General features: G+C 36.9%; 1 protein-coding gene across 10 annotated transcripts in view; it reads right to left on the reverse strand.

The window, feature by feature from the left end:
* The window catches only part of COL19A1 (collagen type XIX alpha 1 chain), a 208668-nt gene that overhangs the window by 176426 nt on the left and 7522 nt on the right, over window positions 1-24720 (reverse strand). For 5 of the 10 annotated variants that reach the window (XM_084515298.1, XM_084515297.1, XM_084515295.1 and 2 more), the window contains exons 1-4: window positions 22786-22888; window positions 21042-21171; window positions 13087-13161; window positions 12787-12886 (exon numbers count right to left, since the gene is read on the reverse strand). In XM_084515298.1, coding sequence (XP_084371424.1) covers window positions 12787-12886; window positions 13087-13161; window positions 21042-21135 — 269 coding nt within the window. In that variant the 5' untranslated portion in view covers window positions 21136-21171; window positions 22786-22888. Of the gene's footprint in view, window positions 1-12786; window positions 12887-13086; window positions 13162-21041; window positions 21172-21642; window positions 21771-22077; window positions 22136-22785; window positions 22889-24720 lie in introns of those variants that run through there. The other 5 variants (XM_084515289.1, XM_084515290.1, XM_084515293.1 and 2 more) reach the window with 4 other exon arrangements.

The raw sequence follows: 24720 nt of genomic DNA on the forward strand, positions 1-24720 counted from the left end.
TGGTTGTGTCTTACAATGTGGTCCTTATTCAAAATTTAAAGGTAGGAGTTGTTTAAAAGAAGGGCAGAGATTTAAATTTTCCTCAAGTCATTTAAGATTTGTATTGGGCTTTTTGATATTTTTGTATGATCTCTCAAGGCCATTTTGCTATGCCAAATATGCTAAAATCCAGTTGTGGTAGACTTTCTTTTCAATTATGGCAAGATTCAAGAGAAGAGGATGTGAACTTCAATACATTTAAAGGAACTTTACACACTTCTTTTAAGATCTACCCTCATGTCTTTATTTAGGCATTTTATGAGCAGCTCTAACTAATTTGTCCTTCTAGTTTGCTCCCAGAAATGGAGTGGAGACAACACATCTAGTTATTAGAAAAGTCTATTACTTGGCAGTCTCTGAATTCAATGAGAGATTAAATTCTTATGCTAAATATGATTCTCTACAGTGGACTGGAGTTTTTCAGCTGAGCAAGAAGTCTTCTGAAGATGTCAGAGAAAAAAAATAATTACTGTAACCTCTGAAAGTCAACTGGCAGGAAAAATTGTTCTGCACGCATTTCTACATGCTTCCTACCCTGAAGCAAGATCTATTGGTATGATGTTAATTATTTGTAGATCTTCATGGTTGCTGTTGTCAAAAAAAAAAAAAAAAAAAAAAAAGGCAGAAGACAATAGGGGATTTGTACATTGGAGGCTGTGATCATTTCAGTCTGAAGACAGATGATGCCTATCATACTTTGGAGAAGAGGGAAGAAATAATGAATGTTTCTTTTTCCTTGGACTATGCATATTCACATACTCTTCACTAGAGGAAGAAGAAATCAAAGCATGCAATTTTCCATAGGGGTTTTCACAACCAATTTACCAGCATTGTACAGATGTTTGTATTGGTATCTAGAGATACTAGCCGACTCCAGAAAGAGAATGGTCTTTTTAGTTTTGTACACAGGAGGGTTGATCAATTCAAGCGGAGCTACACACTGAGAGACTCACAACCTGCTACTTCTCACGCAAGTCTTGTGCATTTCTATATGACTTTGTGATACCCAACCTAAATGTGTTGTTTCCTTTTAACACTCAATTTCTAGCTGTTTAGTCTCCCTCACACCCATCCCAAACTTTTGTTAGATTTTAGCAGTGAGAACAAGTGAGCACTGAACTGGTGGTGAGAGCAATGGAACAACTGTTTGTTTTTTTTTATTATTACACTTGGAATAGGTTCACCCCTTCCTTGCCCGGTATGTGCTGCCAGATCCTGGACAGCCCTGGCTGATGATGTAAGACAAACCATCTCCCAGGCCAGTATCAATATGATGAAAATTGTGGGTGGTCACGCTGAACATAATACTATGATTGGCAGTGGAAAGGGAGAGCTAAAAGGGCTGCTATATGGATGGAGTGCAGCTGAACAAAACTAAGGGATGTTTTTTCCTAACCTCTCCAAATAATTGCTTGGATAACTAGCCACCTCCTCCTCCTCAGCATTCAGGAATGCCCACCAATAAATTCATTCCAGGCTGAAGTTACAAGCAGGTCACGCTAAGAAGTGTTTGAGAAAAAAGGCTCAGGCAACACTGAAGATACTACAGCTGACAACACTGTTACAGATGGATATGGCTATCCATCTTGGTTCCACATGATCTCCCCAAAAAAAGAAGGCATAAGAGGTGAAGATTAAGTTACCATCAGAAGAGACTGGAGTAGGAAAGAGGGTTAGTGATACCAGATACCACACTACTGACCTGAAATAAGTAGCTCTGTCAGCTGCAAGAGTGAAGCTACGGAGACAGAACATGCTTTTGCTTTAACACCCCCTACACACAACATGTCTATGACTAGTCTATGAATATTTAAGCCTTGTGTTCTGCTTACAATTTGAAGAATAACTAGATGGATAATGTGCTCTTTTACAGTTTGAAAAAAAAAAAAAAAAAGGTAATATTTATGGATTTTAAGTGAACAAATATGGAAATAAAAGATCAAAAATACATCTGCATCACATAGAAAGACTTAATAACAGTTTCAGAAACTGGAAAGTATTGCTTTTCTAAAGTCTCAGGACTCAGAAATTACTTGTCTAATTGAAGTTAAATGAAATAAATACACGACATAAAAGTACGTACAACTTGGCCTGCACCTCATGCAATTTCTGTACTAATGAGATTTTGGCAAGTTACACATTAAATGGGGTTGAAATATATCAAGCTCAAAACTATCAACATTGAATTGCTATCTGCTGAGTCGTAACTATGTTTACCAGGATGGGCCAAGGACCTATGACTTGCCAACCTTCTTACTACCTGACCCAGCTGGGAAATAGCCGGGTATTCACTATAAAGGACTAGCAGAGAAACACACAAAAAGCTTAAGGGTCTTGCATTTGACCCAAGACAGAGGTGTTGAAAGGAGACTTCAAGCAGTGGAAGTTTTGGATAAGCGAATGAATAATTTATTTAGTTTTCCCCTAAACATCACATTAAAAGAACCCTCCGAATCCAACTTGAAAGAACAAGGAATATTGCAGAGAGTCTTTCTCAGGCTGTAGAAACAGGCCAGATGCCTTATATCCAAACAAGGAAGCCTGACATGTTGTGAGTTTACAAATTCTTCTCAAAACAGTGAAAGCTCCACCACTCAAAAACTTTCATTAAAACAATGCATGTGATTCCATTAACTATAGCTGTATTTGATATTGAATCATCTATATCACTTTTATATGAAAGTAACAGAACTAGAATGAACAATAATTTTATTTTTTGATAGTATGGCTGAGATTGAAATCTTTACTGCTGATGAAAATTTGATGAACTTCAAATTATCTACTAGCTAACTGAAAAAGTGTAAAAGAATTATAACTAAAAAAAAATCACTAATATTTCACATTGTATAAAATGATAACATTTAAGTACGTGGTGAGATTCAATAAAGTTTTTGCAAGTTTTGAAAAGGAAATATTTAGCATGCACACTGCCCTGTGACAAAAACACGTTTGATGTATTCAGTCTCACTATATAAATTACTTTGCTGACAATGGAATTAAGTACCTAACATTATGGGAATGTTTATGGGAAAAAAAAAAAAAATCTGTTAACAGTATAGTCTATAATTGAAGCACACATTTACTTATGCATGAGAACAAAGTCAATCTAACATAAGCTATTTAAAGAAATGACATTTAATTGTGATAACAAAAGTTAGGATGCTGTAAAAAATGTAATCTTAGTGATAATATGGATTCATATTAGAAGTGATAACAGATCGTTAACTGGAGCAATGGAGCTAGGCTGTATTATAACTTCAGTTTTTCAAGAACTCCAACCAGTTAATGAGTCATGACTTTCCTTTCCATAAAATCATACCAGCTATCTCAAATCACAGTGTTTTTGTAGTGCTCCTAATATTTTCACAACAAACCAATCTTAAGCTTATGTAATTTCCTGGCAACATAGCATATCTGTCTCCACATACTAATACAGTCATTTACCACTTCCCAAATTTAAAGAAACTCCCGTGGAAAGGGAAGTAACTTACGGAACATAAGAAATCTTTTTAAAGTCTATGCTCCTTTTGAGTAAATACAATTGTCTGACAGCATTTCTTGTACCTAACATTTTCAGTCACTCAAGTCATCATATACAGCTTCATATTGAACTACTGCTAAAACTTATCTTCTATTTATTTTTGATCCTGTTGTGGTACATTTTCATCCAATGTCTCTGACCATGTGATTATTCTTAGGAGTTACTGTCTTTATCACATATTGTCCACACTTCACATAGGAATCAAAACCTTTTAACCTCCTATTCTCAGCTCCCAATGACTTAACTCCACAGGACATATTTTCAAAAAAAAGCTAATGTACTAAAAAATTCTTCTTCCCTTTGCAACTTGTTTCCAACTAATACTTTTACCTAGAAAATGTATGAACGTTATCCATTAATCCTACAGATGTCAGCTGCTAGACATCAATCCTGAGTGCCAGCAATAACTTAATGCTGCAATTGCCTGTGCTGTACTCCAGAGTAAGCATATCCAGCATGACAAGGACCTGAGTGCAAGAACTGGACGTGGAAGTACACTTCCCGCCCCACATCTTGGCAAGCAATTCCTGTCATTGTATGTGCTCCTTGTGAAAATGACTTCATTTTTCATAGACTTCATAGATAAATTTAAATTGGCAAACATTTAGCTTTCCGAACTGCCCATTTAGAGACAGATCCAGGAAGATGAAAAATAAGGTGAGTGGAGGGACAGCATCTTGGAGGTGCTATCCGTACGGTCATTTCTTAGGACTAGGCCAAAGCAAACCTCACCTTCCCTAAGCATAAAATAGCCATTGCTATTTTGAGATAAGTATCAACAGCACTTGAGTAATCAACAATGCTCACTACAGATTGTGAACAAAAATGTTTCTTATTAAGTTCTCAGCACAGAGTTCCCAGAGGAAACTGAGATAAATCAAAGTTTATCAAGAATTTCAGTATTAACAGTGCTATTATGGGTATAGTAATGAGCAGGAGCTTAATGCCTAAAAATAAAAGATACGTGCATTTTCATATGACTAGTAAAAGCCTAATGCCAAATTATTCAAGGCCTGTATTGTCATGCTCAGAGTATTTTTAGATTTTTTTTTTATTTTTTTTTTTAGAATTCTGATATTCTGCAAATAATCACATTGACTAAACCCAAAAATAACATGAGCTCTTGCACATGGTCCTGTTAATATACTGATGTCTGTATACCAGTACTTAGCTGCTAGAGATTACAGACTGTTCTTTGTCTTGAAGTGTATTAAATCATTCCAAGCTTTAAAATGATTTTGTGACATGAAAAATATTCACTAGAGATGAGGCTGCAGTCAGCAAACTCTGTATGCTTATGACTAAAATCCAGCTGATACTCAGGTCTCCAACTGAAAAATCCAGGGCATGGACCATAGTGCTGATGCAAAATTAGAATACTATTTTTAAATATTTGGTCATTTGTCTCCATCTCTAAAAATGTTTTATGGCACATTGATTAAAAACTGCAAAGAGATAAACACAGAAGTGCTGGAGACAAAAATCTTTCACAATTAACTGAAAATAAATGAAAATCAGCATAATGCAAAAAGCACCAGGGAGCTTCACTGTAAGAAAGCCTGTGAACTATTTTTAGAAAGGAAAACTAAAATCCAAGAGGCAAGGTGGGGGAAGGAAATTATATTTCTTTATGACATCTTTAAACATCAAAGCCTCACTGTAGACACAGATGTATCAGCACAAACATCTTTTTGTAAGGTACAGCTTTACTCAAAGGGAGAAATGCCTGACAGCTTTGCTAGTGCAAGCTACATTTCACAAAGTGTTAAACCACAAAGGCAACCACAGAAGTTCTGATTTATTACAGTTTTTTTCAGCCTGCTGATAAATGCCTTATGAAGCACTTGGCACCAGTGCTTCAGCTGGAGATATAAGCATTTGACAGAGACACTTGAATCCTCTCAGCCCAATCAGGAAAACTGATAAATTATCTTTCAATCTCTACTTCTACAATACAACACATGGGAGCAATGGTTTATCATCAGCTGCATGCGTTATATACTGTACCTTTCATTGAATCCTGCATGGCTGCATATAGCACTGCTGAGTATATACCCATATACACTCTTGATTTCTAAGAAACTTAGTGTGTTAATTTTGCAACTGTATTTTTGTTTTAAGGCTATTCTAACTAGAATTTGTATCAAATACAGGTCTTGTTAGAGGCTTAGATCTGCAGCCTCCTTATTGGTTCATAGTATTACCTTGTACTAAATTTTGGGAACTCCCCCTGAAAAAAAAATGTTCAAGAAAAAATGGAGCAACATTACAAAGATTGCAAAGGCTTTAGAAGTCAACACGTTTGGCAAAGAAAAAAAGAAAAAACTCTTGTATGAGTCCCCCACAATCTGGCATCACTTAGGGCTGTATTTTACTAATATACCAGAAAATTGAATAACCTCTGACAGAATCTGCATCCAGTTTTTTGAATGAGGGCATAGGGATGTGTCCAGGTAAATTGCTTGTGCTGAATCTAGAAATCTAATACCAGAATAACCTTGCGATATCTGTGACAGTATATGTTCTAATCTTTCTTATCTTAACCAATAAGGAAAATGAAAAGTAGTTTTGGCACCCCTATCAGATGAAAATAAAGTGGAATTCTATATAGAAGTATTTAGTTCAAGTAAAATTGCTTAGATAACGTACTTTTTTTGTTGTTGTTGTTGATTTAAAACAGAACAACAGAATTGTTGTTGTTCATGGGGTAGATTAAAACTTTAAATTGAAGGTGCAGTTTCAGGATTTGCTTAAACTAACTGCAAGCTGCTGAGAGCAGCAGTTCTGTGGTGCCCCTCCATGCTCCTCCCCAGCTTTTTGCTCCTTTTCCACTGTGATTGATGGAGATCACATAGCTACTGGGATCAGCGACTGGCCTCATGGACCAGAGAGGCTGATACTGGTGTGCAGAAAGTAACATGAGGCCAAGCGTAGGAAAGAAACATTAAAAAGATGAACTCCAAATTTTATTTTCTTTGAAATAATCTTGCCTGGACAGATTTCTCCTTTAAAAGGAAGACAGAAGGGAAAAAGTTAACACTAAGCTGAACTGAAACTTTTTTTTTTTTTTTTTAAATTAAGGAAAGTTTTTCAAGTAAGAAAACTGCCTTGTTCATCCAGTGCTTCTGTAAGTTGCTTATCGCTTGTCTGAAATTTCATCCCGAATGCTGAAGCACATAGAGAGTGCGGATACAAAAAAAAAAAAAAAAAAAAAAAAAAAAAAGGCAGAAAAAGTACACTCCTACTGTGGACCAATGCCTGTGTATTCCACATCTCCCAAAGGCTCCTGCCCTTTATCTCTAAGTGCTTTTTGGCAAGATCAACATTGCTGGGGGAAAAAAAAGGAAAAGGAACAGTCTGCTTCAGCCAACATTGTCTTACTAATTCAGATGGTAAGACACTGCCACATGAAGTGCTCTGCTCTCTGGGGAATACGCTAAAGATCAAAAAATTCAGATTTGCTACAGTCATTGGTATAATTAAAATAGTTTTGCTGCTCTCTGTTCCCTCACAATCTGCTTTCAATGTAAGTACTATACATTTTTTAAATAAATTCTTCCCCTTTGCCATATATCTGTCATTATTTCTGCTCTTCCGATTCTTCATTTGTAGAAAATTGCATGTTAAATTAGGATTTGAGATTAGTACAGCAATTAAAACCAATTAATGTCTGAATTGTAGATCTTTATTTTTTTAACAAAGATGTTGGCATGTATCTTGTAAATTATCAGGTACAAACAAGCCCATATACCCAGGAAAAGACATTCACATGTTTTCATTCTTTAAAAGAGGCATTGTCCTATTATTTTTCGTAGTAAGATGTCCCAGTTTTCTCCTTAGTTATGAAAAGAAATAATTGGTGTTTACGTGGTAGGTACAGATCCAATTTGTTCTTTCAATAGTACTCCTTGTATTAGCCTTCTTTTTAATTTCTAAAATTAAGTTTTCAAGTTTCTGTAATAAATACAAAATATATGACTTCAGTACCTTTAGCCAGAATTGGAAATACAGAGACTGTATCACTGATCTACTACTTTGAAAGACCTGAAGAAAGCATTAAAATTCGTACTAAATTCAGGCTCCCACACTCAGGAAGTAAATTCCAGTGACAAGGCCCTTTTCTTGAAAATACCCTGCAACCAAAATACCAGACATTTCAATCTTAGCATTGTTGGCTCAAAGAGCTCAAGTGCCCTCAAATTAATACACAATATTGGAAGGAAGAGGTGTTTTTTCTTACATAACTGTCTAATATTCTAACATAAGTATCTAAGTACAGATAAAAGCTGGTTAGCATAATGGTAACTACTGCCATCAAACACGGGTGCCATTTCATTGCCACTTATTAAATCACATTGCCAATATTAAACTGTATTACTATAAAAGTGTTTGATGAAAACTTTTGAAAACTGGTAAGTTGCAACTATTCAATCTATATCATATTTAAGAAATATGTACACCAGTTCTTAATATATGTCTTAATATTATTTTTTCAAGACAATTGCTGAATCTGGACCCACTGGCCAAAACAACTCATAAGCAAAACTAATCAGAAGTCATGCGCATGTAAGATGCTCACTGACTGCTAAATTCAAATGCAAGGCACTGGGTATTTTGTTGAATAGACAGAGGCAGAGAGCAGACTGCAAAGTCACCCAGAGGTAGGTGCCTTTGGGAGTAAAGTGCTAGTTAAAAGAAGGCTTCTAGGAGTAAGCACAGAAACTGCCTCACTAGATGCCAGTGGTGTTCAGGAAATGCAATTCCATATGCATTCCACAGATGCATTTTTTGCAATTATAAAGGTTAGCATCAAAACCAAACCAAACACATGTATAAACGTTCTTTCATCATCTATTTCTGTTCTTAGCTGGGAATGTACCGGCAGAAGCAGTAACATTATTTCTGTATCTTGTAGCTAGACATCAGGAAGGGGGGAAACACTTTCTCTGAAACATCGCCCAACCCACAGTCGCAGATCTTTCAGCAGCAATAAATGAAAACATTGCTGATGGAGCTGAGTAGTCCAAATACAGTCAAAATCCAAGCTCTTTTTCAGTATCTTAGACCAAAAGTAGAAGAATTCCTAACAAAAGTCATAAGAGTAATCCCAATTGCTCTAATTTTGAGATCATTTTAACAGCCAGCTCTGACAATCGTGTCAGTAAATGAATATGAGCTATCAAACCAAATGAGCTACAAGATAAGAAAACAAAATGACTGTGCCATTAGGATTTCCTAATCATAAACAACAGATGTCCGTTTCAAAAACACTCTGAAATTCAGCTGAAACCAACTTGCTACAGCTCTTATTAGCTCTGTACAGAAATTTCAGAGCAGAAAAAGTGGCCCACAAGCAAGCCAGACAAGTGAGAACAACTGGCATCTTTAGAGAAGGACAGTGAAACTATTTCAGCATCTTGCTGTTTACTCTAAAGGTACTGAGGAGCAACAACAGCCTAAAAGGCCTGATGCCAGAAGCTCTGAGTATTGCTGGCAGACCTGAAGGAGTTGCTATCAGCACAGAGCCCTCCACCACTTCTGTCCGCAAGCTTTACACAGAACTGGAATAAGTGGCGTAGACAGTACGTATTAGACTCCAGCTTAAAAAATGTGACTTTAGCTAACAAAATGTGACTCCATAATGTACTTATTGAAATAAAATTAAAACATAATAAAATTGGTGTTACTATGATTATGTAATTAGATTGCCTACATAACTGTAGGGTTAATTTCTTTAGGATTCAGAGGTTCAGTTATACTACTTTAGTCCAGAGTAACTTCTAATAATGTCTGTGTAAGAACTGCAATACAAAACTCACAGTTTCTGAATTTAAAAGTCACTTTTTAACTCTGAAAAGATTAAAAGATTAGTCACTTACACAAAACATCAGAAGTTACCCACATCCCACCACAACACATATCATGTGTTGTGATATCCCTTCCCAAAAGAGATAAAGAAATAGAACCAAAATTCAGCATAAATAGATATAATCGATTCCCCAAGCTGACACTGCATTGTAAATTATTTACAACATATAAATAGGTGCAACACTACTCCAGGTCCATTGAAAAAAATCAAAATGGCATCACACAAGAAAAATGGCACAGCATAGCTTTCTATTACCCACACTACGACTGAATGAATGAAATGCAAGAGGAGATGTGCCAAGTTACTTGATACTTGCTAGTCAGCTTAATCAGATACTCTCAGTTTCCTGCAGGATGGAAAACAAACACTGTTCTGCTACTTACTGCACACCACGTCTACTAACATATTTTCTGAGGCAGAACGATCCTAAAAACCTCTGAGCATCTAATAACACAAGTGTTCTGGAACTACACAATCTGCCATACTGTAAGAGAAGAGGATTTAAATAAAATAATATATTACAAGATATTGGACATGGGTATCTGAGATAAAGTAAATTATAAAATTATGATGACAGGTATTCCTGCTTCACTGAAAACCTATAAAGTCAAATACTCATTTTGTGCTCCTAACTGCCATATGCCCTTATTTAAAAAACAAACAAACAAAAAAAAAACACCTCAAGTTCAGGAGACTATTAGAAATACTTTAGATACATACTTCAAAACTTGTTTCTCTGAAGTCTTAATAACAAAAAGCTATTATGTGTTTGGTATTTGGAATAAGAAAGCAAATTATTTTCTCAATTATAACATACACTTCTCTGTGAGGAAAGGTTTAAAAAAAAAGCAATAGCAACGCTATTGCCCTTAAGAACTACAATCTAACATAAATTCTACAATGCTTTAATGTTGCTGAAAATATTTTAGCCCCCCCCCCCCCCTTTTTTTTTTTGTTTGGAGAGATACATGTAAAGAGGTACAATTTACTTCCACAGCAGGCTGACAGAAAATATCATGTTGTACCTTATTAACATTAATAACGTGATATTATTTTTTAGCCTAACTATATTCAAACCTTAGCACTGACTACAATGGTACTTGGTTATCATTTCAGATTCATCCAGTTGAAGTTTTCATCCACTGGATACTCATTTTTAGGAGAAACTGGAAAAACTTTCTCTTTAGTTTTTCTTTAAAGTCTATAAACTGAAGAAAATAATGGGGTGGAAGATGAATGTGAGAATCCATAGACACTAACGAAACTAAAGCAACTGTCCTCCAGATTTACCATTTATTGAAGTTCTTTATCCCCTGGGCAAATTGGACTGAAAATAAAGAAAAACTACCAGTTTTTGTTTTCCTTATTTTTGTCTCCAAGAGTCATCCTCCCTTCCAAACAGCTGAACAGAAAAAGCAATCTGTTAGGTTCCTCTCCCAGCAAAAAACAAAACAAAACAAAACAAAACAAAGTAAAAACAGAAGCATTCTTTCTTTCAAGAATATTTCCTTCCAATTTCTGGGAATTAAGACTTTATTGAGTAGTAGCTATCAACCGTTCCATGACTTCCCCCATTTTCACTGTCCTCATTAATAATAATTTTTTAAAGAATTTGAATTAGTACTTAGGCTTACTAATAAAAGCAAGTAAAAATCCTCAACATTTTCAACCTCAACATCATGGCCAGAACCCTTCAAAAATATCAAATTCACAGAAATCATTTTCATTCACGGATTTTCCCCAAAGTAATATGATTTTAAAATAATGTCATTAATCTGTCCTCTTAAAATTTCTAGCTCTTTTCACTCCATTTTTTTGTCATTGATTTGCCTACATTTTCAGAAAAAATGTAAATCAGCTTACAATATACATTTATCTGATTGCACACTAAGCTCTACTTAGTTTCTTATTCCTCTACTCTTCTGTATTCTCACATTTCCCTCAAATTCTTGTCCTGAAATAAATCTGTAAAAATTTGTAAAATGAATAATAACATAAAATAAAATAAAATAAAAAAGCTTTCTTATTGACAAACTTTCAAAATAGTTTTACGAAAGACTCATATTTTGGTACTTAATTTTACCTGTTTGTCTTCCAAGGATGATCTTGAAAATACTAGGAAGACACTTATAAAAAATAGAGCTCTCTCTGTGTCAAATAATTTTATCTAGTCATTTTTCCTTCAATAACAATCAAAGAATTTTAGAAGAGACACTGATTACTTTGTACAACTTCAAAGAATTATGCAAGTATACTAATTGAACATTTACAGTACCTAATATTTCCAAAAAAAACCTTAGATATTCTAAGTTTCTAGTTAGAGCCTAAGCGGTATTTCTTTAATCACTCTTGTCTCCCAGAGATCACTTTATTTTTTGCCTGGGTGTCTCTGATCCTCTCTCTTTCTTCTTCAATTACTCTGCCAACAAACCCCACTTTGGTTTTCCCAGGATCAAGCTGAAGGGGAATTCTAAGGGCTTGGATGTATTTTTTTCCAACACAACCAGGTGACAGAATTCTTGCAACAGAGAATACCCAACCTGAAAACATGGGAATACAGTTAGTCCCCACATCATCACAAGAACATGCTGTACAGAAACAACAGTCCCATGACTCAGAGACATCTCAACCACAAAGCTCTGAGAGGATTCTCTTTCTCTCCACTGTCCAAGGATGAGGAACTTGAAACTACATTCCTAAATGCATCTTACCATCTCCTCGTCTTAATGAGGTCTTAAATTCATGCAGTTCCATTATGCCTTACTCTCTTGTACCCTCCTTTTTGTTTTTCATGCAATCTCTGCCCTTCATTCAATTGTCAGAAGAGCATGCTGCCTAGTTTCACCTCTACTATGAGTACCAGCCATTCTTTTGGTGCTCAAAGGCAAGATGTCAAATTCACTGAAAAAATATAATCATGAAAATACAGCATTTAAGGAAACTGTGACTCTCTCTTTTTTTCCCATGCAAACAGCCAATTTCATTGAGGGAAGATTAGTAAGGTAAATACTTCCTGTCACGCCATGAAAGTTCTTTGCTTCCTTTGTTTTTATAAATCTTTATGTATAAACAGCAGAGTTTTCAGTATTAGAATTACAGTTTGAGAATAGGATATTCTCAATTAACTTTCTTCCTGGATACTTCCAGATTTCAGAAAAGGAAACTCCTGAATCAGACTGATTCCCAAAAACTATCACAGATGAAAATGCCTAAAAATGGACATGCTTATCTTTCTGTAGTGTCCTTTGATACACTGCTTAGTGTATCAGATTATTAATAGTATTTGGTCTGAGCTTCCTAATTAAAGACTCTAGGATGAAATTAGTATCTTACTCACTTTGTGTCTCTGATGAGAGGAGCACTTCCCAGTTTAAAGCAGATTTTTTCCCCTCCACAAGACGTCTGTCTCAAAGAAAAGCTTTCTGCCAGATCAAACCCTGCAGAATATGATACACTGATTTAGTTTACATAACACAGTTTTTTAAAAGCATGGGTAAACTTTTTAGCATGCTGGGTGACTTTCTAGAGGACAAAAAGTTATTTTGAAAACCAGTACTTTAAGTTACAGAAACTGACAAAATTCATTTTACCAATTGATTTAGATAATTTACTCTTCGTATTAAAGAAAGCCATTTACCTGACAAACCAAGACTGTCTCTGTTGATTTGTTTGAGATGATGAACAGCTGTTTTTATTAAAGGACACACAGCACCTTCAAGAGAGCACAGGTTAATATTTCTCATAAAATTCTACCAAATGAAAATGAAACAGAACAAACCATCATGACAGGTATAGTCATAGCAGGAATGTTTCTTTTAGTTTCTCTATCTTTAGGATATAGAAAATAGCAATAAACCAAATCACAAAACCTAAATGAGAGCAATAATAATTAATTTTATACTAATTTTCCAATAACATAGGCAAATATAAATTTGATTATGTTTTAATTCAACTGTTTAGGATTAAAGTGCACACGAATGACAGAACCAGAAGTTCTTACTATGAACCACAGTTCTTACTATGTTGTTTCCATCTACAATACTCTATAAAGTAGTCAGATCGGTTCTAAGGTTGTTGTTTTTTGTTTTTTGTTTTTTTTTTTTCTGATTATATTATTAGAAAAAATATTTTTGATTAAGAAGACATTACAATGAATCTGCAACAATATAGCATGAATGATTACTGTTGCAATAACCTGTTGTTACCTCAGTGAACATTCATTTCAAAATGTGGATTAACAAGAATACGATCATATCATATAATAAACAATGCAAGCAATATTTATACTTTGAAAATTAAGCAGCTTTACAGGGGATTAAGTCTGAACCAAAGTCTTTAGGTATACAAACATAATGTTCTAAAAATTGAAACATGGTAAATTCTAAGGCTATCTCTAGCCACATGCTTAGATCAAACAATGTATTATTATGCAGCATACAGTTTGCATACTTTTTTAAATATGTGCAGGAATACACACTTTTATGAAGCACATACAGACAAATATCCCTTTTGTGCATGGGTCAGAAATAGGGCTTTTTCTTTTTTTTTAAAATAAAAAATAAAAATTTAAATAGCCCCACTAAACCTTAAGGAAACTGTCAAAAGGAAACCAGCAAGCAGGATTTGGCCCCTATGCTTATTAAGAGCTCCTTGTCGATCTGGTGTGACTAAGGAAATGGCCAAGATATGTCAAAAGATACTGAGCAGTGAAGGTCAAGGGGCTTTCCAAAGTGTCAGTTCAATAAAAAAAGCAAGGAGAAGTGTCCTAGCATTAACCTGGAAATCATCTATATTTAAAGGTTTCCAAGGGCATATAGACAGGGTTGACACTTAAAATAGCTATATTTGTAATTTTAAAACATGTGAACTTTGTCATTCTTTCTGTAGTAATGCAGAGAGCACATTAGCCTTCAAAGGTTTTTGATTCTATTAAATGCATTACAGTATTTTATCTGGACTACAAATGGCTAATCAGAAACTACCAGTAAAAATGAAGCTAAATTGTATAATACAGATATAAAGAACTTTCCTATCAACTCGGTTAATGAAAGGCATCTCAATTACAAGTAATATGACTTCTAAGTTGATTTATTTTGAAGGCACTGAGACAATTTATTCTTTCCTTCCTTCATATATAAAAATGTATATATATACATGCATTTACGTATATATGCTTATACATAGTAACGTGTATGTTTGTGTACATACTTATATACAGTACATGCATATATACTTATATATGTATACACAAATAGATACAAAGTTTCATGAGAAATAAGAAACATATGCATTGAAAACAACTGTAACTCCCATTATAAATTCCTTTTTCCCAAAAAAAAACCAACATGCTGAACTGTTAAGAATATTCATTCATTCTGAAATCTCTGAAACTGAAATCTTTCATCACTCTCAGTTTGTAGGGAGTGTGGAATTACATACTAACATAGCAATTTGAATACACCATTTACCATACCCATTAAAGGACAGAAAGAGGCTCACCTTAGATACTCTTTAATCTGCAGACCTGGGATTTCAATCATTTATAAAGATTATTAAACTATAGATTTGTATCTATACCCACTATAGAGCAACAAATTGGTTATAGTAGATTTACAGAGGCATAGCTACAAGAAATATGTTGGTGTAAAAAAAATAAATAAGAAAAGCCTCTTATGGCTGAAGGCACAATAGCTTGTCATGCATAGAGCAACAAACATCTTAATGTATTTCTTTTTTTAATTAACGCAAAGAATATGGACAGACTCATTTTTCCATTGAATTACTTTACAGTTCTTATAAAAAGAGCAGCCAGATACAACCTGTTGTAGATTTTACCTTGAACTGCTATAGTAAGAGATATAGAACCAGAGATTAAAAAACAACCTTTTTTTTTTTTTTTTTTTTTTTTTTCCAGCACTAACTTACAAGAGGGCTGAGCAACTAAGGACTGGGGTGTATTAGCTTATTCCCTCCAGCCACTTTCTTCCAACTCCAAATAAAGAATCAAGCCTTAATTTCTGTGTTATCCAGATGATAGCAATGATTCCTCACATGCCACAGACTGGACTGTGGACCTATTTTTATCGGTGGCATAACAGTCACAGCATAGACAGGCTATGTAAATGTTACTTATTTGGTTGGTTTCCATTTCCCTTTGAAAACTGAAAGGGTTACTACAATTATTCTCCTATCTTATGCTGTTGGTTCACTCCTTTAGTCCAATATTATTTTATCAGAGAGCTAAGACAAAATCATAAAATATTAAAAACCAAAAAGCTCTCCACATGAAGACTGATAACTTTAATTGCTATAGATTGATGAAAATTCTTTCTAGAGTTTATACAGTCAAAAAGTAAGTCTCTTCCAAGATTTTTAGTACTGCTGGCAGATCTTTAAATTCTCTTTGGCCTGAAACAAAGCTGCTCAACCCATGGATAGCTGAATTAGAGGATCTACACGAAGACATTCAGGAAAGGAAAAGTACACGACAAACCCTTATCCAGATGTAGAAACCACACACAGCAACCTGCCCCGTTATAATACATCACTACAAAACTAGAGAAGAAAAACCAACAAGCTTACAATATAATAGGTTGCTCTACACGTGATAAAACTGAGTTTGTTTTGATTGAAGTCCACAATTCATATTAGAATGGTGATGTCAAAACTGAAGTTACCATACCTATAAATTAATGAGATCTCCTATTCATAGGAATAGGATCCATTAATCTTTGGAAATCAGTGAGCTGTACGTAGGTGGTTATTATTACAGAGTCAACCTAATTACTTCAATACACATATCGATGTGGATAAACCAGGTGTGTCACATATAACTATGATCTTCTGTCTCTCCACTGAGAATCTAGTAAGGAAAACTTTTATTTTTTAATAATAGAATTTTGTAAAAAAATATATTCTAAGTAGGGTGGTTGCATCTAGCCTTGCTTGCTGCAACATGCTAAATTGCGTCCTGAGTTCTTATAATGGTCAGATCACTTGTTGAAGCATTCTGCAGCTTCCATCTAGGTCCCGTGCTCAGTTTTCCTTTCCATGAAAACTCAGACCCATTAGACTCTGGTGCATGCTTCAGTCTCACTCTTACAGACATCTCTTGGGTGCACTTCCTGATTGGGAACTGTAGCTTCCAGTAAGCACTCTTGGCTTTTTTAGGACGTGGATGAACTGAAATGACCAGATTCACTTCCCAAATACCTATCTGCTACTTTGTAATTAAAGCTCATGTTTAGGTGAAGTTTCAGTTGCTGTCTAACCCACTGATGTGTACATTATGAGGGCACCAAAGCTTCTATCAGAAAACACAACTGGATAAATTAATATGGCCCAGTAGCAAAAAAAAAAAAAAAAAAAAAAAACAGCTGTTACATACACACGATATGTTGGATTCAAGCTTCAGGCAGAATTCCAAATTATCGATGATTTATCTCACATTCTAACTGGATCAGGCTTCATAAAAATATAGGTAGAATGAACCTTTTCAGAGTGTGTGGCTGACTTGTTGGATATCATTGCTAACATTTGCAAGTCCACCTCACAGGTATTTATACTGAAGATGAGGGTGCTATACTCAAATACTCTGTTGGACTGCTTTCAAACAGGGTCAAGGAATTTAGTCCCTCACATATCCATAGCCTCATGTGCAGAGCTACCAGAAAATGAAATATGTTTTTTTTTTTTCCTCTTTTTATACTGAAAGCCACTACATATTGCATTACAATATAGGTATTAATTAAGCCAAAGATAGAAAGAGGAATAAAGGAGACTGAATCTACCAATTTGTTGATACAGGAAAGAAATCAAGTCCAAGCCCAATGACTGTTTAGACAGTTATGTAAACAATTAATTGCTTTGTTAGAGATTAAGAAATTCTTACCAAGTTCAGGTACTAGGAGTATGGTGTACCTGCCTCATGCTCACAGTAGACCTTGGAGAACTGGATTCTCCCATGAGGAACAGGTGGTAGGGGGAAAAACAGGACGTTGTACTCAAAGTGTATATCTTGGCTACAGGATATTTTATTTTATTTTTATTTTTCAGGGAAAGGGAGGGAAAGAGAAAAAAAAAAAAAAAACAAACACACAACTGTAAGCTAATCTAGTCTACAAGCTTCACTCTGGGAGAATGTGTGTAGTCTCTCTTATGTACTATTACTCACTAACTGAAATGGCTCTCCACAGTGTGCAGGCTTTCATGAATCACATCCTTACAGACAGCCAAAGTTCCTTCTTCGCTGCCCAAGAAGGCTTACGTTTTACCTACATGTTAAGAAATCCAAGAGTGCAATAGTCATTTAAACACTGCAGTGCTGACAGCAGTTTGTGGATCCAACCTTAAACGTTCAGGGTTAGAGTTTAAACACTCCTAGTATTAAGACTATGAATGTATTTTATATGAGAGTGACTACAGAGCCTTTATCTTGATTTTGAGAATCATCTAGCTGTATTAAAGGATGAAAACTGAAACTGATTTGCATGCTTGAAACCACTCACTGTATTTGGGTTAAAGTGCCTATCTGAACTCATGATCTAGAGCCAATACTTTTCACAACTCATTCCATGTCAAAAGGCAATGGAAATTCACCATGACTGACAGTCCCAAGACTTTATTTATGCTACATTTTTCATGGGTTAGCAAGTGACTTTGAAAAGGATTGATTGTTAAAGAAAGTTGAAAAAGCAACAATGATCTGGGAATGAGACAAGAGTATTAGTATTCTTAACATGGAGCAGTTAGGAATGATCAGATTAGAACTTCATCTGTCACTAAAGAAGGAGCTCATGTCCATGCTCCAAAGCCAAATGCCCCTAACAATACAGCATAAGTTTACAATGTGAAAATATTCTTGAAGTCAGATTAAAAACTGGGCTGGGGAGAACTCCTGAATCCTCTCCATCAGATTTACTACATTCTGTCATTAGAAGTAAGTGCTTCCTTCTGATGAACCATCAGAATACCAAAACTTCTTAACAAGTGAGAACTTCAAGAAACGCTTGATGTGAATCTAATGGTTATTGGCCTAAAGCGGACTGGTTCAAGAAAGCTCACTCTGATATTTTTTCTAATACCAGTATTTATTTAATTCAGTATTGACTTGATGAATAAATCCCAAAGTACATTCAGAATGCCAGCTCAGAAAGTTCTTTCCTATGTGTACATGGAAGTTAAACCTTTCTCTTGCACAAGAGATTTCCTTCTGTATATATACACCCCCCCACACCCCTCCCCTTCAAATCAAGGTTAATTTACAGTTTTCCCTGCATTTGAAGCCCATTCTCAGTCAGAACTCACCTGACTCAAACAGATCAGGTGAGATTTTTTAGGATGCAAATGCAATATACCAATATCCTATCTAAATGAGTTTTTGCTGGAAAAATGTTTGTATTAGCCCAGCGTGAAATAAACGCTATGCATATGTTGAAGGGAAGAACCTGGGCAGATCCTGAAGGACAGAAGCAGATCTATACAGAGCTGCTATTTGGGGGAGAACGAAGGCCCAAGGAAGAGGCAGTTAATAAAAGAAATAAATGGAATGGGGGAAGACCAGATACACTCTCTTCTTGAAATGTGCACACTTCCAATCTGTAACAGATTCATCTGCATACAAATTATCAAGCTACAGAACAAGACAATTTTGCAACACGGGATACTCAGTTCAGCAGGATGGGGCAGATTCAACAACAAGGTCTGCAAACGCACCCACATCACCTAGCACTTCACCCTTGCAGGGTCTGTTCTTTCTCAGCTCTTGCTGGTCTACAGCTTGTATTTCTGTTTTGGATGCTAACCGCCCTCTAGGATGCTAACTGTCTCTAGGAATGTCTCTTTCCTGTTGTCACCTTAAAGCTTCACTCTAAGTCTATTCTGTGCTGTTGGCAGACCTGTACATGCTGGCAGCTATCTGCTTGTTATTCCTCACCATCTGCTCATATCACCTCATACTGCAGAAGCCTCTCAATTGTACACAGTCAGTTGTTCTCCGGAAAGGTTCAATCTCTCCTCTTCCTCCCAGGGGTTCCACTTGACCCATATTTGATCAATTTGTAGCAATTAGGTTAGGGAACACTGCAACCTCCCTCCTGGCTGCCCAGACACAAACTTCTAAAGAAACATAATGTACAGTTCAGATGTACCGTTCACTACCAGTTCAGGTTACCTGTCACAGTCTGTATGACAGGTGTACCTTTTCCTACATTTTTTTTCCCCATCTAATTAAAAGTGAGAGAAAATGCTTCCTGGCATTTTGTTTTAATATTTTCTTAAGTTATACATTTTTCCATTTACATTATTAGGGAAGTTTGTGCACTCACACCCTTCTAGCCCTTTAAAAAAATTCCCTTCCATAAACCACTATATAGAAATAACACAGAAAACAACCTATTTTGCTTCCTTTAGACAACCAAAGAGAATGATTGCACAGTTGTTATGTAAGGCTCACTCTCTAACAGGGGTTAAGAACAGTTCATCAGTGGAGCACTTAGCTTTGCTGCCCTAAAAATACAAGGCAAAAAAAGTATTTAACTTAAACTCAGATTCTTTACAACACATTACTCCTAACCCACACGTTACATTAATTATTTATTAAATATTACTTTTTTTTTTTTTTTTTTTTTCCCTGGAGTAATAAAAGGATTATTATACTAGTAATAGACTTTTTAAATTTCTTGGGCCCGAGTTTCAAAGGTGTTATGGAGATTTAAAGTTGTTGTGTATGTACAGATTCTATTATCTTCTGTTATCTGTGCCTATTATCTTCTTATCAGATTTCTGGAAAAACAGCACCACTAAAAATAAGTCTCATCTTATAAAAAAGGAACAATCAGTAACTCTTTCTAACTCTAGCAACAAGTATGTTTTCCCTCCTGATAATTGGAGAACAACTCTAGAAAATTAAGGTACATGTTAGGGCTTACCAATTCTAGAAAACTGACAATTCCTTATTTTATAAGCACACACGATGTGCCTTCAAGACAGAATTTACCACACTTGCGAGAGCCAAAGTTGAGTTTAAGTGCAACAGCTAGATAACACGTGGACAGCAAGAGAGAGAAGAAAACGGAGAAGTATGAGAGTAATTGCAGAAGATGAGTAACAGCTTTTACACTAAACAAATTCATTATATTCCCTTCCTCTGCCTGCTTAAGTGCAAGGTTCTGTCCTACTCTAGGCCTGTTAAACTTAAGACTTGGTTTGAAGATTAAGTTTAGGTTTAGGTTAGGCTAACGTGCATAGCTTGTTTAGGTTAATGTAATCACTGTTATAAAGCCACATGGTTTTGTTCACAGAAGTTTTGCAAGCCCTGATGCAGAACCTTAGTTTGCACAGTAAGTTGAAAAAGTACAAAATACAACTCCTAGAAACTACAACTACTTCTAAATGTGAATCTCCCAAGCACGTGAAAGACTGCTTTGGAATTGCTTCTAACTTAGACTTCTTCAAATAGAGGTTAAAAAAAAAATCCTTTGTAATTTTGCCTGCTTGTACACTTTATTTTCTGTGTATTGTCATTATTTGTCTAAATGTTGATTACTGAGATTTATGCTTTTGGTCTGTGATGAGCAAGAAAAATGGAAGTACCTGTCTGGTCACTGACAGCCACACAAGTAGAAACAGGGAGGAGGAGGAAGACTGCCATACAAAGCCAAACTATGCAGGATCCAGTGTACTTCATCTCCCCCTGGACACATGTGAACAATCAGCTACAAATCTGAAACAGAAAATAATCACATTCAGAACAATCTCTTCTTCAAGAATTTCTCAACTGTAAAGAAAAAGAGTAAATCACTTGTTAAATGTAGTGTATAATTTATCTATTTTAAGGAGATACAAAAATAGACGGAAGTAAATTTAGAAATAAATGACAAAAATATTCCTTTAGTTCTCTACTAAGGTCCTAAATAACGTCAGAAATATTAACTGAGATATATTAGCTGTGAAGGCACTAATTATTTATTTCATTCGTGATGACCCATGTTATTTTTCTTCCAGTTTTCCAATCTCAAGCATGCCAGGTTAACTGGTCAGTGTCACACTGCTGATGCGGTCATCAAATTGAACACGGACAACGCATGATACTTTTTAAGTACAAGCAAACAAAAATGTGGCATTTCTCTTTATTGCAAAATACACTGCAAGCACTTGTACTGAGTTTACGGTTTAGACCTCACAGAAGTACAACCTGGCTTCAACTCTTGTCAGCACAATGATCAGCGTTCCTTCCAAGCCAACGGTAATTTAGAGAAACGTCAGAAACCAGCGAAGGACAGAAAACACTTTTCTAACCGCGTTTTCTCTCAGAGAAGCAAACCACGCAGCGACGATGCACTTTTAGCCGCTCTCGTCGCACGGCATCTCCCGCCGGCAGCTGCCCCCGGGGCAACTTTTCCAAGCGCCTCCCCAGCAGCGAGCGCCCCTCCGCAGGGCAGTCCCGCGGCGTGCCCTGCACCTGCCGCACCAGCAGGTAGCTCGCCCCACCGCGGGCTGCGCCCCCCGGCAGGAGCAGACAGCTCCTCGCCTCGGCTCCCCGCCGTTTCCGAGAGCCTTCAGGGGGACGCGGCGACCCCGCTCCGCCTCGGCACAGCTCCGCCGCCCCGCTCCCCGGCCCGGAACCTGCCTGCGCCGCTCGGCCCCGGCCGGTGGCTCCCTCACGGGGCGCCGGGAACCCGCTAGGGCGCCGCCGGAGAAAGTGGCGCCGCCCGCTCCCCTCCCTCCCTCTTCTCTCCCTCCCCGGGGCCGCACCTACCGCGGCCGAGGGAGCCCTCTGCCGCCCCGGCCCCGGCCCCAGCCCCGGCCCCGGCCCCGCCAGGTGTGCCAGCGGCTGTCGCTCGCCCCGTCCCACGGTGGCCGAGCCTGGAAGCCGCCCCCCAACACGGGCACCCTCCCCCGGTGCCGGGCCCCCGTTAGAGCCCGCGCGGCGTCGGCCGCTCCCGCTGAGGGGAACGATGGGCGCTGACACTTGTAAGGGCAGCGAGGTGCCCGCGGTGAATAAAGGTGCCCGGTGTTGTGCCACGTTACATCAGTTTGGCCGCCTGTGTAAATTACTACGAGTTTACTAGGACCGCTTGCGTCAGCGTACCGTCGCATGTACCTGTGGTCACCCCCAAGCATGCCCTACGCACCTACACAGCCACCAGCAGGCTCCTATTGCACAGGCTGATTACAGCACATCAAAACCATATCGTCTATATTCTATTTACATACTTAAATACAGACAAAATCAGTACTAAACTTAGCCAGCACTTCTAAAAAACACAGGAACACTGAAGTAAGCGCGCGTACCTGAGGTGCTTGGGCAATTCCCTGCAAATAACGAGTGGCTTACCTTTATTTTTTATTCTAGTTTGTCCCCCCGAAGCACCGAGAACGCCTGTGCAGAGCTGCCGTGGTGCCGAGGAGTTGCTGGAGTGAGTCTCCAAAGAGTGGTGGAGGGGGATGCAGCTCTGTCCTTATTAGTCTCACACGGCGTGACCCTCCCACTCAGCACAGAATACACCGCAAGGAAGGACAAACAACCACCCAGACACACACTTTACATAATCATACTTCCACATCCAAAGTGCAATAACAGCGTAAGAAATGCTTTCTTTCTACCCCCTCCCGTCCATAAATTAATTTGCCAGTGTATGAGTGCGTGAATGAAAAGGTGTCTGGCTCTGAGTTGTAAAGGACTGATTATGTACATTAGCACACTGGCAGAAACTGTTTTTTATCACTTAAGTGTAAGCACACGTTATTAATTTTATATACTTTATCATAAATTTAAAAATCAGCCATCCAAGTAACCAAGAGAGTGTGCCTATTTATGGCACTGATGCTGCAAAATGCAGCAGATTACTGGCATTTGTTTTGCCTTTTAAAATCTATCATTTACACATCAGAATGTTCTTGCACTGTAATATCATCTGTCTACGATAAAATGGTGACATTGAACACTGACACTGGCTCTCATTTGAATATGCTAAACTGCACTTTTCTTAGGATCTCTAAGTGTGCTTGTGGCAGTTTTCTGTATTGCATTTTACAGATGTAAACCAGAAGGACGGAGAGAAATAAAATGACGAGAAATACATACACAGAACACAGATTTAGTGCTTATTTAAACATATTTCATTTATATATATTCAAGACATATTTCATCTTCTACTAGTGGAATCATTCTGACAGGGGGAAAAAAAAGAGAGAAAGGTGATGACTGTTACATGAAAAATAGCTTAACATCAATTTAGCTCAACTGGTCTTGAGGTCAGAAAACTCTAAGAGTTAGTTTTCTGTTTTTCCTCCCAACATATTTTGACTTATGCTTCAACCAAGACAACTAGCCAGGATAACAAATCATGTGGAAAGATATGATTATCTTTTTGGTTTAAATTTCAAAACAGTTGTTGTTCTTCCCAACTTAGTATCACAAGAAAAAGATGAAATTGCAGTTTATGTATGTCTGGTAGGGTGTTTTAATCCACAACTTTGCCACAAACTTGTACTGTAACTTTGTGCAAGTTACACTTTTCACTTGCTTGCACTGTAAATTACAGAAAGTAAAGCTTCCCTACCTCACAGGGTGAGGCTCAAGATCCCAATCCTACAACTGACAAATTATCTGAGCACTTCCTTTGCCTTGAGACTGTTCATTTGATAAAGGCTAATTCAATGTTTCAAAAAGAGCTTCGAGGTCCTCAATTGAAAGACCCTTTGTAAAAGCTCTGATCCTACTGAAAGGCATTACCATTTTTTTTATTTGAGAACTGCATTTCTCATTGCTCTTTCAAGTATAAAATTCTTATGATCCTTTTGTTTTACTTCATCTTAGATGCCCTTAAATATATGGATTCAGTTGTTACACGGATATACACAGCCTTATTAATTTCAGTTCAAAATTTACTTTCTGAATTAGGTAAACCTTCTAATTGCATAAAACTTTGCACATACAATCCCTTCATCCTTTAAGGAAATATTTCTGCCCCTCAAAGCTTCTGTAGTGCTCATGAGTCCAGATCCAAACTTGGTTTTCATTTTCTATGAGGTAATAAAGAAACATAACCCTTAAACCAAAGATGTTGTTCCACTTACTGAGCTAGCTTCAGTCCAAAAAGGAAAATTAAAAATACCTTATTTGGACCATGTCAACTTCAAAACACTCCACATCACTATGAAAGCATAAGAAGAAGAATTAGAACCTCCTGCAATGTTCCCTGGCTAATACAGACACTTCCTGTACTCTGGCCCCGATCTTCAGCTAAATGGGATTAAGCCAGTTCAT

The sequence above is a fragment of the Aythya ferina genome, assembly GCF_964211825.1.
Source record: "Aythya ferina genome assembly, chromosome: 3".
Classification (NCBI taxonomy): domain Eukaryota; kingdom Metazoa; phylum Chordata; class Aves; order Anseriformes; family Anatidae; genus Aythya; species Aythya ferina.